Source organism: Momordica charantia (genome assembly GCF_013281855.1).
Source record: "Momordica charantia cultivar OHB3-1 chromosome 4 unlocalized genomic scaffold, Mcharantia_2.0 BLBB01000004.1, whole genome shotgun sequence".
Taxonomy (NCBI): Eukaryota; Viridiplantae; Streptophyta; class Magnoliopsida; order Cucurbitales; family Cucurbitaceae; genus Momordica; species Momordica charantia.
In genome coordinates this window covers 28595770-28612560 of record NW_028275162.1, presented here as the reverse complement: position 1 = coordinate 28612560, position 16791 = coordinate 28595770, and the positions used below count along the sequence as shown (strand labels likewise).

The 16791-nt window shown below is 33.2% G+C and overlaps 3 protein-coding genes across 6 annotated transcripts; 1 reads left to right on the top strand and 2 right to left on the bottom strand.

Moving 5' to 3' along the window:
• Window positions 1–343: 343 nt before the first annotated feature.
• Window positions 344–4591, bottom strand: LOC111006033 (anthranilate synthase alpha subunit 1, chloroplastic). The gene is made up of 11 exons (XM_022277770.2): window positions 4204–4591; window positions 3128–3300; window positions 2807–2996; window positions 2348–2499; window positions 2146–2261; window positions 1820–2066; window positions 1657–1713; window positions 1293–1445; window positions 1095–1175; window positions 923–1009; window positions 344–833 (listed from the first exon to the last, which is right to left on the bottom strand). The coding sequence occupies exons 1-11, from the start codon at window positions 4352–4354 to the stop codon at window positions 510–512; spliced, it is 1731 nt and encodes a 576-aa protein (XP_022133462.1). The 5' UTR covers window positions 4355–4591; the 3' UTR covers window positions 344–509.
• A 1012-nt stretch (window positions 4592–5603) lies between these two features.
• Window positions 5604–8390, bottom strand: LOC111006459 (uncharacterized). Of its 2 annotated transcripts, XM_022278412.2 has the most exons (3): window positions 7928–8371; window positions 7569–7849; window positions 5604–6035 (listed from the first exon to the last, which is right to left on the bottom strand). In XM_022278412.2, the coding sequence occupies exons 1-3, from the start codon at window positions 8211–8213 to the stop codon at window positions 5964–5966; spliced, it is 639 nt and encodes a 212-aa protein (XP_022134104.1). In that variant the 5' UTR covers window positions 8214–8371; the 3' UTR covers window positions 5604–5963. The 2 variants fall into 2 exon arrangements, with proteins under 2 accessions (XP_022134104.1, XP_087979285.1); XM_088123159.1 differs by lacking the exon at window positions 5604–6035 and having other exon boundaries at window positions 7418–7849; window positions 7928–8390.
• Window positions 8391–10433: 2043 nt separating this feature from the next.
• On the top strand, window positions 10434–16075 carry ATH9 (ABC2 homolog 9). Of its 3 annotated transcripts, none has more exons than XR_015790514.1 (12): window positions 10434–10686; window positions 11236–11390; window positions 11474–11599; window positions 11824–11919; window positions 12033–12133; window positions 12373–12409; window positions 13402–13620; window positions 14036–14147; window positions 14836–14927; window positions 15014–15193; window positions 15342–15441; window positions 15558–15671. XR_015790514.1 is itself a non-coding variant. In XM_022278504.2 (12 exons), exons 1-12 carry the CDS (start codon window positions 10503–10505, stop codon window positions 16030–16032), a joined length of 1617 nt encoding a protein of 538 aa, XP_022134196.1. In that variant the 5' UTR covers window positions 10435–10502; the 3' UTR covers window positions 16033–16075. The 3 variants fall into 3 exon arrangements, 1 of the variants encoding a protein (XP_022134196.1); XR_015790513.1 differs by having other exon boundaries at window positions 15342–15457; XM_022278504.2 differs by lacking the exon at window positions 15342–15441 and adding an exon at window positions 15832–16075 and having other exon boundaries at window positions 10435–10686.
• The last annotated feature ends 716 nt before the right edge of the window (window positions 16076–16791 follow it).

Genomic DNA, 16791 nt, shown 5'->3' with positions numbered 1-16791 from the left:
ATTACCCTAACGAAATACGGCATTGGTGAGTTGTATATTTATTATTTTAAAATTATATGACATTTTTATTTTCCATTTTTCTCTCCTCTTTCTCTCTCTTCCTCTTCTTTCCTCTATCTTCCCAAAAATATATTTTAACCGTGTATGTATATATATATAGAAGAGTTCTCACTATTTGTTTTTCCTATTAAATTGGAATTTATTACTTTTCAATCCAGTGAAAGGTTAATTAATTAGTTTTAACAACTGTTTAAATTTTGAATTAAACACTACCATTTTTTTTTTAAATACTTTTTAGTACTCAAAACACAAACAAGGAAACACCAGTAACTGATACAATATATATATATAAGATGCAACTTCTTATTGATATAAAGCCCATCAAAGATGGCCAAGAAAAGTATGAAAACATATATATTATGGCTTTTTGTTGCATATGAAGCTACTTTATTTACTATCCATTACACCAAAATTCTTTGAGCAATTTGAAGCACAGAAGCTGGAGGTTATCATTTACTAACAAAAGCGGCCTCGGCCAAGGCGATGGCACGAGCAAGAGCAGCAGCTTTGTTCTGGCATTCTTGGTGTTCATCATCAGGACTACTGTCAGCCACTATGCCAGCACCGGCTTGAAGATGAGCGACCCATTCTTGGCGCTGGTTCACGCCCTTGTAAGAGTACATTGTGTCGTAATGAGCTGATGTTGGAAATACAATTGTTCGGAGAGCAAGCGCTATGTCCATATCACCGTTAAACGCCACGGTACCAAAGCCACCGCTATACGGGCCTCGTCTCGTTGTCTCCAGTTCATCAATCAACTCCATAGCCTTCACCTACATAACATTGATAGATAAAGTAATCTCGCAGAACAACTATAACTCGTGGGATGTTAAATTTTAGGTACGGTGAATGACGAAGAAACCTTGGGTGCTCCGCTAACGGTTCCGACAGGTAATGCAGCTTGCAAGGCATCCCAGCTAGTTAGGTGGTCATGTAACTCTCCTGTTACCTGCACAAAGCAACAACAGTTGCATCACTTTAATGTGCAATATGTTGTTCTCCCTTCTCTCATTTATATTGGAAGGTATTTTTACCGTGGAGCTTATGTGCATTACGTGCGAATACCGCTCGATGTTCATAAGCTTTTCGACCTTCACCGAACTATTTTTTGAAACCTGTATCACCATCATCAAAACAGAACTTTATTTGGTTTCTCATTTCATGTTATCTCATTTTGAAGTTAAGCCACAGAAGTTGGCAATAGCACAGATATTATGGATGAAAATTGAGACCTTTCCAACATCATTCCGAGCCAAATCAACCAACATAATATGTTCTGCACACTGTTTTGCATCATCCAGCAACTGCTTCTCCAACATTTCATCTTCGTTTTCTGTCTTCCCTCTTCGAACAGTTCCAGCCAATGGACGATTCACAATCTTATTCTGTTGAAAACATGATCTACTTGTTATAAAAAGTCATGAGCAAACAAGCAAAATGCCACACCTTTTCATACCCAAATAGCTCAAACTCCCATATATTCCTCGTCCTTTGTCTTGTTATCAACATTTTCAAAATCTAAGCAAACTTTAAAAACAGAAAACTAAAAATGAAATAGTTATCAAACGGTCCTAATAAAAAATGGCAATTCCTTACCTTTTCTACACGAGTAAGAATTTCGGGACTAGAGCCAACCAAAGTACAGCCTCTAGCCTGGGGTCAGCAAAACAAAAACAAAGAAAACTAGTTAAGAACTTGTTGGAGTTGAAAATTTTTGAAGTCATAGTCAAAGCAGAGTAAAGATAGCTGGTTTACTGACTTGCAAGTAAGCCATATATGGACTTGGATTGACAATTCTCAATGCTCTGTAAACTTCAAAAGGATTGGCAAAAGTTCGATATTCAAAACGCTGACTTAAAACTATCTGAAAAATGTCCCCTGCAAGAATGTGTTCCTTTGCCCGAAGCACAGCTTGTTTGTAAGACTCACTACTCATGTTCGACTTCGTTAATGAAGGACCAAATTGACGAGTATTCAAGTCGACAAAACCTGGACTCAACTTTGGCCTGGAAATTCAAATTCAAATTCAACTTCAGATTCAAACTTCAATTTCAAATTCATCTTAAATGACAGTACGTTACTCACTCTTCACCATCTTGAAGTTTCTCCACAAGCATGTTTAAACGCTTTACTCCATCTTCGTAAGCACTCTCCACAGACAAATACCCATCAAGCCTCACCCAATGTATTATGTAAACTTTCTAAATTTCAACAAACAACAACTTCAAATCAGCATTCCAAGTAGATGGGGTTTTATGAAATTTGAATTTGAATTCGAATTTGGTACCTTTTCGATATGATCAAACACAAGAACTTCGTCGTAAAGGCCTAGATGGAAGTCGGCAAGGTTTCTATCGTCTGTTGGAGCCTTTGAGAATGGCAGCTTTTTGTTCTCCACGTATCGCATTGTATCGTAGGAGAAATAACCCACCCATCCACCTGCACATTCATTTTCGTCTTTCATGATCTTCAAAGTTTGAATCTAATATTTATACTTTTACTTAACTTTAATTTGGTTAAAATCTCAAGTCTTATTGAAATTTGTTTTACTTACCAAATCTTTCGATATTATTTTATTTCTTAGTCAGCCTTGGACATTATTACACTCTGACTAATATAATTATCCAAATATAAAATTGCTATTATGATAACGACATGAATATGAATGATTTGTGAAATTGGACTAAAGTATATAGACCACATTAAAATTATCTTAAAACTATATTAACCAAATTGAAAATTTTACCACAAAACGTATCTGGAATTCCACCCACTGACTTAGGCTTCCATTGCTCTGAGATTTTGATTGGAACCATGAAGGGATCATCCACAAATTCCTGAGTCAATCGACCTTTTTTGTGATCCAAAATTGTGACTTTATTCTCCTTCGCCACTACCTCCATTGCTGGTTGAGCTCCCACTACACTATAACGACCCTGTCACAAAAAATGTGTCAATGAAATTGAAACTTACACATATTAAAATTATGTCAACATAATTCAAGCTGGAAGTTTGAATTCTCGCACTCGTAACTCTAAAATAAAGATATGAATTACAATAACTTAACTTGAGAATTGGACTCCACCGACTCGAAAATAAAGCTAGGAGACTCCCAATCATTTTCCTTCACCAAATGCCGATAAGCTACGATTGGGTTCAACTGATCAGAAAATAGACACCGAGAAAGCGGGACCAGATTTCCATGCTTCGACGCTTCCATGAATTCTGCAGCATTGACACCTACACAAACAAAAAACAAACACATGTACACAAAATAATTATGACCAAGGTTCGAAATATCGATGTCGATAAAAATGTCGAGGTTTCGATTCTATAGACATGTCAATTGATTTGTTGGTGTCGACGGATATTTTAAGAAAAATCAAAGAAAATGTGAAAATGGATGGAAATTTGTTTGAATTAGTAAATAAAACTTGAATTATAGCTAACTCAGGTATAATCGATCATTTTAACCATTACATGTAAGAATATGAGCAACCTACTTATGAAAACGTCGACGTTGATGAAAATGTCCAAACAGGATAATGTACATGGATGAAAATTATTTGAATAAATAAAGTAGACTCTAATTGTAGCTTAATTCGGATATAATTGATTATTTTAATTGTAGTCCATGAATTGAACTTGGGTTAATTTTTAGTGATTGAGCCAATCCAAACCCAACTCAAATAATACTGAGGCCGGTAAGGCTTGGACTTGGGTCGAGCTCAAACTCAAACTCTAAGCTAAGTTAAAAGTGAATTCATGTTATAAAAGGGACTAAAGAATAGTCTAACTCATCCCAATAGAATAATAGAAACTAAATTCTCAATCTAAATGCCTTTAATTTGTTGCCTTTAATTTGTTTTTGGAGCATATTGATTTTTAAAATCCAATTACAATCAAAACATTAAAATGCAAAGGTTGCATTCAAGCACAACCACGAAGGTTGCACTCAAAGGTATAGAAATTTTTCTCTCGTTCAAAAACCTAAATCAATAAGTACCATGGAAGGAAAATACCTTACTAAGGAAAATACCTTACGGGTTCTAGTCGACATGTACTCAATGTGTCGAACGATTTTTAAAACTCCGATAATGTCATATAATCTTTTTTTTTTTTAACAGAAACGATGAAGATTACCTAACGATTTGGAGCCGGTGCTCGCGAGAGCAGAACACCTCAAGGTTGGAAAACTCTTGAGCGAAGTCGCCGGACATTTCGAAACAGGGCACCGCCGGTGGCCGGAGAGGGCAAAATTGGTCTGAGTCTGAGAAAGCTTAAGAGATTGCATGGCAAACAGAAGAAGAACACGACAACGAAACTGGAACTCGCAAGGAATATGTTTGTGTCTGTAAGTATAGCCGAGGTCTCTAATTTATTGTGCAATGTTTAATCAACGTTAAACCTTCCATGTAAACATGCATGTAACGCCCCCATGCTGGAATTCTGACCGTTTTTTGTTCTCTCTCTGTTTTTTTGTTTTTTTAAGAATTTTGTTTGTGTTTGATGAACCATATCTAGTTTTCTGTTGATTAGCTCCTCAATTTATTGTTTGTGTTATGGGGCTGAATAATTAAAGATACTGTCATAGTTGTCAACGGTTTTTTTGGTAAGAAATTGCCAAACTTCTTCTTTTTCTTTTTGAAGAAAAGTTGCCAAACTATTTATCACTCGTTATTATTATTCACTAAATTAGTTTGTTCCAATAAAAGGAAAAGAAGAAAAACGTGTGTCATAACTACATGTTACATGTGCAAGATTGGCGTAGATTGTGATGGAGATTTATGTGGAAGATGTTGTTACACGTAAGTTAAGTACTGATTGTGGCTATTAGATTGGATTCTCGCTTTTTTTAAACGTCAGTCTCAACATGAAGATTTCGAAATCTCAATTTTATAAAAACATCGATAAAATGTTTGATGTTGGTGGATGTTTTTAAAAATTATAAAAGATTGAATAATTTCTGGTTATTGATATAATTAATGGACAATAAATGAGAACGGTGTAGAATGAATGGTATAGATCGTCCATTTAATAAAATCAAAAGTAAAGCTGATCCAAACTAAAATTTAAAGGGTCTTTCTTTGTAAAATCGAACAACTAGAAACTTAGAGACATGTTCATTCAACTAAATTTTGTCATTTGGTAGCACCCATCTCAAATTTAACTAACTTCTTAAATGTTAATTTTATTCGGCTTTAAAAAGCTCGATAATCTAATTCACATTTCTTATTTCATGAGCCACGCACCTTTTTTATAATTATTTCACAACTCTTCATTCTTTCTCATCTATTAGTGAAATTGAGAACTTTTTAATTAATTGTTTTAATATTTTATTTATTTATTATATTATTATTTATCTAGTTGAACTACATAAGTAAACTTTTTTTTTAGAAGTATAAACTAAATTTGAATCATAATTAAATATACAAGATTACAACTATAGCTTAACTATTAAGTTAACGACTTAATGTGTTAAATAATAATGATCTTGATACAGATGATAACGCAACACATTGAGAAAATATTGAACTCTTTATCGATAAGAATCTATATGGTCATGAGTCATTATCACCAATAAAAATTTGACAGTTCATTGTTTCTAAGAAAAAAAAATATGATTTTTTACTTTTCTCTCGTTGTTGTCAATTGTTTAAGGGGCTTAGAACTATACTATATAAATAGCAGCCAAGTATTATCTATGTACTAATATCATAAAATTTTTCTTCGTATTATATTTCTTCCAGTGCACTCTATACCTTACCTTCAAATATTATATTTATAAAATATGCATTTATCTACCCGTAGATTTCTAGACAATATGTTGTCGACATCTACCTATTGTTGAGCCCTTCGTTGTTACGACAAATCGTCAACGGTTCAACGTTCACTCCATAAATTTACTCAACGGCTTTTCCTTCCAAAAGAATCTTTTTGTACTGTGGGAACCCTTTTTGGCTGCCTGAAAAAACCTGCAAATAAGGCAAAGACATCTTCAGCCTAAAAGTTTCCATTTTATTTGGATTAATTTATAATTTTCCTTAATATTAAATTTAGTATTTTTGAGATTTAGTTTGGTTTCTATAATTTTAAAAATTTCAAAGCATTTGTTATTAGGAGTGTAATTCGGTCGGTTCGGATAGGTGTTTAGGCAAAATCGATCCGAGCCGAAAATAATCGGTTTTTGTTGGATTCGGGTCGAATTTGGGACCAGGTCGGATTTTGGGTTTTTCCCTCAACCCGATAAAAGCTTTTTGCTTTCAATGCCCTTCAAAAAAACCAAGAAAATATCCAAGGAAAAAAAACCCTCAATCGGTTGGAAAAGAAATGTTTTTTTTTTCTTTACTTCTAGTTTCTTAGAAGCCAAACAGAAAAAAATGTTGTTCATTATGAATTTAATTTTTATAATTTAGCTTACTTCGAATTTGGTAGCTATAATTTTAGAGGTTTCACGTCAGTTTAAATTGTGTTTCTATGATTTTAAAGTCTATAGTCATTTTGAATTTAATCTCTATAATTTGAACTTAGTTTCAAATTTGGTTACTTTTAAAAGTTTCAAATTTGGTTTCTTTAATTTTAAAAGTTTCAAGTTAGTAATTACAGTTTTGGTCAAGCCTCGTAAATCTTTCTTAAATTATTTTTTAACCGGTTGAAAATTGATTCATTACATCATAAATTCTAAACTTTTGATTTTGTATTAATATGTTCCTAAATTTTCAATTTTGTGTTTCATCTATTATTAAATATTTTGAAAATTCATTAACTTATTAAAAACGAATTTTGAAAGGTCAAGATTCATTAGACGCAAAATTTCATTTTATAAATTTTAAAAAATGTATGATAGGTCCAAGAAAGCACAAAATTGAAATTCCAAAGACCTATCAGATATTTTTTTAGGTTTAAATCTAATTTTGGATCAAATTTTGAGATTATTCTATTTTTTCTCTAAATTTCAAAAGTGTCTCTTTTTTATTACTGGATTTTAGATTTGTTCTATTTTAATTCATTAACTTTTGAAATGTCTATTTTAATTCTTAAATAAAAAAAGTAATGTTCTTAGGTTTTATTTTGACTTTTAACAAATCAATAACATAAATTTGAACAGGTGAAAACGTCTTAAAACGTGTATTATGTATTCAACTATACAAATAGAAAAATGAGCATGTTATTAAAATAGTCACTTTTTAAAAGTTTAGACTAAAATTAACCCGTTGAAAATTTAATGACCAAAATAATTTTTCTTTAATTTAAAAATTAAAATAGACTTTTCTAAACGTTGAGTGACAAAATGGAACAACCTACAAATTTCGATGTCAAAATAAGATTTAAAACTACTCCTTTAAAGTTTAGACTATACTGATAGTTTAACCTATTAATTTTTTTTCTTCTTTTCTTTAGTACAATAGTTTAATACTCCAACAATAGTGAACATTTATGAGATAAATTGAAACTTTAAAAACTATAGATACAGATTTGAAATAAAGACAAGGGACGAAAATTCTTACAGCTTCAATGTCTATTTGGTAAACTCGAAGCTTCCTTCTCTCTCTGCAACTTGTTCTATACGCCACAGCAAAGTGTCCAAGAGCCAAAATCAGAGAGCAACCAAACAACAAAACCATTTCCGTGGCGCCTCCTGGCTCCACCGCCGGCGCCGGCGCCGACCCACCAAACAAACAATAAGCTTTCACCGAAACAAAAACCAGCGAAATCGAAGAACAACCCATCACCGCCGCTAAGTACGGCCCTCGAGACAGCTTCGCCCCATCGCACAAACTGTACACACCTAAAAAACAAAATTAAAAAAAAAACCATCATTTTCAGCTTCAATTTCGAGTCCTCTGTTTCGCGGTGGCTTACATACAGACGATAATGGCGGATCTGGAGATGGAGATGAGCGGAATGTCGACAATTGAGGAGGCAAAATTGTAGTTTTGGAGATTGGAAGAGAGAGATTTGAAGGAGAGAGAATCGGGGTAGAGGAGAGCAGAGGGGAGAAGGGAATCGACCATGGCGATGAGAATTGGGGCAGAGAAGAAAAGCAGAGATATAAACATGGTGATTAAGAAGAAGAGGGTCTTCAAAGCCCTTAAAATTCTCACTGATTTCTCTTCATTTTGAAAACCCATCTCCGATTTTGGGATTCCCATGTGGGATTTGGATGATGAGGCCAGAAATGGAGGTAGTGAGAGAAAGCTTGGGTAGAGAGAGAAGGGTGTTGCTGTTACAGTGGGTTTGAAATTTGATGGGGCAGGGCAAGGGAAGGAGAAGGCTATGGAATTCGGTGGATGTGGAATAATCAACGGTCTAAATTCTGATGGAAGGGCTCAACATTTGAAAATAAATAATAAATAAAAAAGTTAACGGCTAGACTGAAATGTCTTGGTGGATGATTCTTCAAATTGATGTTTGATATCAGATTTATTAAACTTAATTAAATGGAAAATCTTTCATTAAACAAATCGTTTATTGTTTTCTTTTGCTAATTATAAATAATTTGTCTTTTAAAATAGTGAATACATTAGGGTTTGATTGAATCGGTCAAAATTAGTTAATAAGGTATATGTACTGATAAAATATAATTAAAATATTCATGGACTTAATTCCAAATCATTATTATTTAAATGTAAAATAAATTTGTAGTTCACATATTAGGTCATGTCAAATTATCATTTGTTAATAAATATCCATATCAACATTTGATTAATGGTGTTGATAATAATTTAGTAAATTTAAAACTAATATTTTCATGGACTAAACAAATCCGACATCCAAAATAATCTTGTAATTTCAGATATTACAATTTAGGTGGAATATGTGTCTAATCAATGTAATTTAAATAGTTAATATAGTTAATAGGTATTTGATTAACACAACTCTTCCTAATTTTCTCCTCTTTTTTCCTCTCTTCCTTATTTATATAATTTTTATACATGGTATAATTGATTAAAATCATGTTTACTCGAAGGGAATGAGAATGGATAAATGATAATCAATTTAATTTAAATTGTATTTACGTCCTAGTGAATTATCTATTCTCCCCTACATTCAGATTTTCTAAATTATGATTATTTTTTAATTATAATTAAAGTTACTGAATGAGACCAACAAATTAATGGAACGTCAACTTTAACCCTTAGTAGATCTATAATATTTCAAACAAAAATTTTAATTAAACATTACACGAATTTTAAAATAGACAAAACAAAGATTATATTCTAAAATAAGATGTCCATAGTTAATCTTTTGAACATAGAGAAAATACTAACCATTAATTGGTAGATCCGGTGGTACTATGATATAACATGTACAAATTTATATACAGATAATTCGAAACACATTGATACTAAGTTAGTTAAATGTTATGTTTAATTCTTAAATTATTCATATCTAATAAATCTCTTAAATTTAATTATCTTTAATGAATTTATAACTTTTTGTCTATAGATCATTGAATTTTATTAATAGATTAGTAGAGTAAGGTCTATTAAACATAGAATTATAAATACAAAATCCTAAAAATTCAAAGATCTATTATATACTTTTTGAAATTACAAAATTATCCGTTCGATGTCATCGCTAGTCTAGAAGGTAGTTTTACTTTCACTCTCTAACCCTATCTCTAGTTTAATTATATTGGTATAGTTGTTAAAATAATTATTACGAATTAAATGATATAATTGTCAATATACACAACATAAAATGTATCGCAAACTTAGAAATAGCCATTGGTTTCAAACTATTGGAATCTTCAGGAGACACTTGTATAGCGCATATTGGCCATTAAAACTCTGCAACATCCTCCGACTTTTATTGGCCCTACTAAACACGCTAATTGAAAACTCATATAACCAATAAATAAATGTTCATATTTTCTATCGATATATTTTTTAGAATTAAATTTTTGTTTATTTTGGACATATTGTTTTTTTGTTATCTAAATTTTTTACTTCCCTTTATTAAAATCGAATATTATGTTTACATCAATAATACTTTGTTGATATTTTTTTTATATTTTATCGGATTTTTTTTTTCAAATATTGATTTACTTTTCATATCAATATCGAATCACACAAATATGAAAAATATTGATATTTCGACAAAAATTTAATATATTGGTTGAGAGATAAAAGATAGTAAATTAGAAGAATCAGCCATAGTGCGTACTAATACAATACATATATTTTATTAACCATTCTTGAAACAAAAATTTATTAAAAGATAAAAATTATAATACTTTTTAAAATTAGGTAAATATTGGCAGACTTGTTTTAGGTGCAATTTGATGAAAAAACACCACGCACGATGCGCAAGTTGATCCGCGGACCAAAATTAACGGGTACCGTATTTGAAGATTTTATCGCCAACTAAAAATAGTTTTTCGGAAGACAGTAAATTACCGAATTTCGTTCCGTTGCCCAAACAGAGGGCGTCAAGGTATGGTCGCGAGGTCTCTGTGGCGGGCCGGCGCGAAGGTCGCGATGGCGGCCACCGCAATAGGCGGTGGTGCCGCAGCGGCCTCCATAGCTGCCTCCGACGACCCTTCCATGACTCTTAAGCTCTGCACCGCCGTCCCGCTCCGCCTCGTTCGCCTTTCGTCCACGGTCGCTACTATTGCCTTCGGTATGCATTCCAACGTTTTCACTTGCTTCTAATTTTACGTTTCCGTGGCTTTACTTAAAGAATTATAACTTCGGTGGAATTGATTTCAAGGTTTCCTTCCGCGAACTGGTTTTGAGTTTTTATTCCCAAATTGATGGTTGAGAATTAATTTTATCCTGAGAATGATTGATGGCAACTGGGTTATCGTAATTGAGCTTTATAGTCGCGTATATATGAACTGGACTACTGGAGTCCGCATGTCTGTCAAACCTTGGCATTGATTTCGCGGGACTTGAGTATTTTGTTTAAGGGTTGAATTGCATTATGTTCTGTTTATATAATCGGTTGTATTCAGTAAAATATTATCTTAGTGCATTTAATCGCTCCGAGACATGAAAATTGAGAAGCTGGGTTTATCGTGTTGGTATTCGTAGGTCTCGAGTTTTATGAATGGGCGGTTATTTTATTTACTCGATTTTTTTCGAGAAGTAAATTTTAGATTTTTATGTTCCGAATGATTGAATCCTTGAATTTGGGCTTTGAATTGGCATCATTCTCTCCTATTTCTAGATTATGAATATTCGCTGTGGAGATTGCCTGATGGAAGTAGTGAAAGAGAAAAAGTTAAGCATGAAGTTCACCTTAGATCTGCTCGTAGAATTCAAGAGTTATGCTTTAAAAATGGAGGAATATATATCAAGCTTGGCCAACACATTAGTCAGTTGGTATGCTTTCTATCCACCTCTTGAAGTATACGATAAAAAGAAGATGGGCCTGCAGTCCTTAATTTGCCCCATCTCTCATGCAGGAGTATTTGGTGCCCCAAGAATATGTCCAGACAATGAGAGAATCTATGTTGAACAAATGTCCAGTATCTCCGTACAATCAAGTATGTGAAGTGTTCAAGAGAGAGCTTGGCGAGACACCAGATAAGGTATATTTCCTTGGCCTAACTGATTTGATATAATCAGATTATGCATTCACTCTCTCGATTAGAGATTATCATTGAATTGTGACAGAACTTGGTTATCATAACTGTTACGTATGAGGCACGACTTCCATTTTTCTATATCTGGTTTCTTATTGATATTGTATAAACACCTTTATTTCACTATAAACAATATGTTGGTCTCATGATGCAAGCCTTCTCACGTGCAGATCTTTTCTGAATTTAATCCTGATCCAATAGCAAGTGCATCACTTGCACAAGTGCATGTTGCTCGCACCCATGATGGCCAAAAAGTTGCTGTGAAGGTCTTGTTTTATTTATTAAATTTGAACTTAAATTCACATGCATTTATATTGATTTGATAGTTTCCCTCCCATCATGCGCGAATCTTGTTTACTGATTGTTTCTTTATATTCAGGTGCAGCACACTCATATGACTGATACTGCAGCTGCAGATCATGCTAGTGTTGCACTAATTGTGAACACCCTATATCGAATTTTTCCTTCAGTTGATTATAGGTAATGTTCTTGAACTGCCGATGACCTTTTTAAGGGTTTGTACTAGATAAACTGCATCCTGCCAATAAGAAACACGTTAATTCTTGAATATCCATGCTTATGAGTTATGCATCTGTTTAATCTTACGGAAAAAAAAAGTAATGCATCCGTATAATGTTCTATATTAATAATATTGTTTCATAGACTCTTGGCGATATATGATCTCTTACAATGAAAATAAATTATTTGTTTCTATATAGGTGGTTGGTCGATGAGATGAGTGAGAGTTTGCCAAAGGCAGGTTATCCCTTCTTTGTTTCCTACTCTCTTTTTATGTGTGTGCCTATCTCAAATCTATATTCATGTGCTTCTTGTGAGTATATATACTCAAATGTATTACACATTTTCTTTGGTTATATATACTCTCTTTAATGTTATAAAAAGTTCTCACTCAATAGTTTTTGTTTTTACATGGATGGCAATAAATTTTCCTTCTATTATTTTTTCATGGTTTAGGTTGTTAAACTTTACAACATTTGGCTTTATAGTACTCACGGGATACTCTATATCCTAAGTTGCTAGTTAAGAAAATCATAGGTTGTCCTAGTGGTCATTGGGGCCAATGAAAATGAGTAAAAGGAATAAGAGGGAATGAGTTCAAACCAGGGTGGCTACCTACCTACCATGGATTTAAGAACTTACCAAATGTACTAGTTTCCTTTCTGTTTTGCAAAATATTTAATTTGACATCCCTCTCCTCAATGCTTACTTTATCAAGGAAATTTCAAGGTTAGAAACTTAATTGGAGGTTTTTTTTATTCCGCTAGTAAGCTTTCTGTCAAAGTTGATTCCTAGTTTGTCATTGGAAATATCAAGAGATTGCATAAGAGTATAGAAATGGTATGGATGATCTATGATTTTGTTTAGTTTGGAATGCACAAAAGTTACTTGGACTAGAAGATGGGAGATTTTTTTCTGAAATTTTATGGTATTTCAGTCACCATTTTGCAGTGGTTCATCATCAATGGGTTTTGCATGGGTGAAATTTTGTGATAATGAAATTACATTTTCTTTGTTAGACAACTAATTTATATGTCCGACTCCATATATTTTAGTTTGAACTTTGATGTATGAATCTAGGTCGGAAACTTTACTTAATGATCTTCCATGAATAGCAGTTACAAATGTTTCTATGAATTTAGAAAATGTTCCATATTTCTTTTATCCTCTTTTTTTTACTTTCACATTTTGGCAGTGCCATTATTGTCCCAGTTTTATCTCTTCCTCAGGAACTTGATTTCTTAGGTGAGGCCAGGAACAGCGAGAAATGTTTGGATAACTTTCGTAAGTTGTCTCCTCATATTGCAGACTATGTGTATGCTCCAAAGGTGTATTGGAACTTAAGTACTTCAAAGTTGTTGACCATGGAGTTTATGGATGGTGCTCAAATAAGTGATGTCCGGGCCATTCAGAGGCTTGGGGTTCAACCATCAGAAGTTGCAAAATTAGTAAGATCACGCACTTCACAATTCTGTTTATTCAGGAAAATTAGGTTTATTTATGAGCATCATTTTTATTTTGCCTTTGTTTTTTGAGTGTTCCTTTCCCACTTGGTGATCCTCTATGCTCAAGCATTTTGTAAGCTGCATGTATTTTAACATGTTGCAGCTCAAGTATTTGAAGTCTAACAGTGAATGTTATCTACTGTCTGCCTGTCTGTATATTTGGACATGCAATTTGAATCAGAGTTGGTTTGTACTTTTTTTTTTAAGTTGAAGATGACTAGAATGAAGATTTATAATGGGTTCAGGAACTCAGGCCATTCATTTAGATATTCTTTCTTTAAATGCCTGCTTGACCTTATGATGATACAGTTTTACTTCACTTGCTGAAGAAAATCGATTATTGATATAATTTATATAGGTTAGTCATGCATTTGCTGAGATGATATATAAGCATGGCTTTGTGCACTGTGACCCTCATGCTGCAAACTTGCTCGTCCGTCCCTTGCCTTCCAGCAAAAAGAGCTTCTTCGGTGAGCTTCTTACTAAATGATTGATTATTCTAACGATTGATTTCTCAAACCCGTAGATGAATTGTTAGGGCATTAATGTATCCCATTATTTATGATATAATGGAAGTATTCCAATGATTTATTGGTAACCTACCTACAAGGAGATATCATATTATATCCTAAAATGAGTTTTCGGCTACTAATTCTATATGCACCAATTAAGATGTAATGATTCCTTTGATTCAAAACGAGTGAAAATATTTTGATCCCATTTCTCTGCTTTGGAATGTAATCTGATAGGATTGCTATTAGGATAAGTTGGGGATATTATTAGGGTATTAAGGGTATATTAGTAATTGGGTTAGGGAGTTTGGCTATAAATAAGGTGAGGGGGGAAAGGATGAAGGTAGGCAATTGGTGAGTATGGTTTAGGCTTGAGTAAGAATACTTAAGAGAAGCGAGGTCCAAGTACCTCGAATTACTTGGTAGTTATTATAGTTCTTATATTTTGTTATATTCAATATATTTCTAGTTCGGGTTCTATCATAATCATGCTTTTTTTTTTGTTAAAAAAAATGTAAAGTTGAGCTTTCATCGATTGGAATGTAATATTGCTGCTTCATTGTGTCGGTGTTATTGATTTATGGTATGGTTTAACATATAATTTTGAACCATTTTTGTAAATTTTCATTCTGTTGATACAATACAGGCAAGAGGAAACCACAGTTGGTACTTTTGGACCATGGGCTGTATAAAGATCTCGACTTCAACATCAGATTTAACTATGCTGCCCTTTGGAAGGTATTTCCTTTGTGGTCCATCAAAATGTTCTCCCAATGAATTCTTGTGCCAGCATGTCTCTGATGTATTTTTTTCCCTTATGTTAGGCACTAATATTTTCCGATGCGGAGGCAATAAAGGAGAACAGTAAGAAACTGGGTGCTGGAGAAGATCTTTATGCATTATTTGCTGGAATTCTTACTATGAAACCTTGGAATCAAGTCATTGACCCAGCAGTTGACCATTTAGTCATACAAGGAACTGACAGTGAGCGTTCAGAACTACAGGTAGTCTCTCTTATATGGTACATACCACCCCTACCTCCAAAAATAAAAAAATAAAGAAAAAGAAGAAAAATAGTACTCATGCTCTTGCACATGGACTTCTCCCCCATCAAATTCACATTTCTGATGCTGTTGCTCCCCCTTCATACAGTTTTGGGGTTATAAAATCCATCCTGAAAGCTGAACACCAGTAACTTATTTGAGGATAAGCATTATTCTTCTTATAAAGTTCTAAAGTCTCTTATGCTCAAGTAACTTATTTTGATCGTGAGCATTGCTCTCCTCGAGAAAGTTGAAAAGATTGTAGTTACTTTAATAGACTCTTCAGCTGGATATCTGACGGCATTTGACCTTTCTTTCTCTTCAGATGCATGCTTCAAATTATCTCCCCCAAATTTCAGAGCTCCTTAGGAGATTGCCACGTGTAATTTTGTTGATGCTGAAGACAAATGACTGTTTAAGGGCGGTTAACAGTTCTCTGGTAATATATATCTTCTTTGTAAAAATATTTACTTTTCGAAATCTCTATGAAACATTTTTAATAATGATATTTAACTTTTGCAACTCCAGCAGCCTTAGCATATTGTCAAGATTTTTAGGATACATTCTAGAAATTCATTACTGAAATGGTTTGTGAACAGTTGCAGGGATCTTCACTCGAGACATTCCTCATCATCGGGAAGGTATCATCTGAAGCAGTTATCAAGGCGAGACTATCAGAAAATAAATCCTTAGCATGTTGGTTAAATGTCTGGTTAGATGAAGTAGTGTTGGAAGCTAGAATTTTCACTTTGCAGCTAGCTTTATGGCTTTTACATCTCAAAAAAGCTTTACTCTGGTGAAACTGTGAAATGTAGCAATACATAAAGATCCAGTTTTGTCATCGTTTTGAGGCTTCTTCATTCTTTCTCTCTGTGGTCAAATTCCCCAATCTTTTCTTGCTGTGTTATTTGAACACAGATTGATTATACCGCGAAAGAGTATAAGAATAGTGTCCGAGGGGCAGATTTATACTGTAACACCCCATATGTAGGACTGTATGACGGTTGAAAAAGTATATATACATTCATTGAGGTGAGTTAAATTTACCAATAAAGTGTTGCGAGTTAAACAGCACTTTCTGAGTATTATGGATTTGGAGAGGTTACAATGTAATTTATGAGGCATGATGACTTCATATTTTTTACTTCATGAAGTTTTTATGGGGATGACCCAAGATGAACTATTAACCAACTTGAGCCAATAAATTCAATGTTAAAAATTATTGTGAAATAATGAGTTAGGATGGTATAAGTTCAAGTATTGAAATTTGAAGACAATTGGACTTTTGATTTATAATTGGTCATTTTTTGACGTGATGTTTTTTTATATGGATTCTATTATTTATAATAATTATGGAGAGGTAATCTAGGCTAAATATGCGAAATGGTACTCAATATTTTGGTAAATTCTCAAATTACGTTTGATGTATTCAAAATTTTAAAAGTTAATGTATCATTAAATTATTATTTTGTTAACATATTTAAAAGAAGATGTTACTTTGATGTGCAAGAACTAAAACCTATAAGTGGTGTGTCCAAGTAGCATGCCTATGTCTCAAA

Bases quoted from the DNA above. Each gene is read 5' to 3' on its own strand.
- LOC111006033 (XM_022277770.2), bottom strand. From the start codon at position 4,354: ATGCAATCTCTTAAGCTTTCTCAGACTCAGACCAATTTTGCCCTCTCC. The intron at 2,067-2,145 runs GTGAGTAACGTA...TTGAATTTCCAG, and splicing joins AAACTTCAAGATGGTGAAGA to GCCAAAGTTGAGTCCAGGTT. The intron at 1,446-1,656 runs GTAAGGAATTGC...TGTTTTCAACAG, and splicing joins TTCTTACTCGTGTAGAAAAG to AATAAGATTGTGAATCGTCC.
- LOC111006459 (XM_088123159.1), bottom strand. From the start codon at position 8,213: ATGGGAATCCCAAAATCGGAGATGGGTTTTCAAAATGAAGAGAAATCA. The intron at 7,850-7,927 runs GTATGTAAGCCA...TTTGTTTTTTAG, and splicing joins CAGATCCGCCATTATCGTCT to GTGTGTACAGTTTGTGCGAT.
- ATH9 (XM_022278504.2), top strand. From the start codon at position 10,503: ATGGTCGCGAGGTCTCTGTGGCGGGCCGGCGCGAAGGTCGCGATGGCG. The intron at 12,134-12,372 runs GTAATGTTCTTG...GTTTCTATATAG, and splicing joins TTTCCTTCAGTTGATTATAG to GTGGTTGGTCGATGAGATGA. The intron at 14,148-14,835 runs GTGAGCTTCTTA...GATACAATACAG, and splicing joins CAGCAAAAAGAGCTTCTTCG to GCAAGAGGAAACCACAGTTG.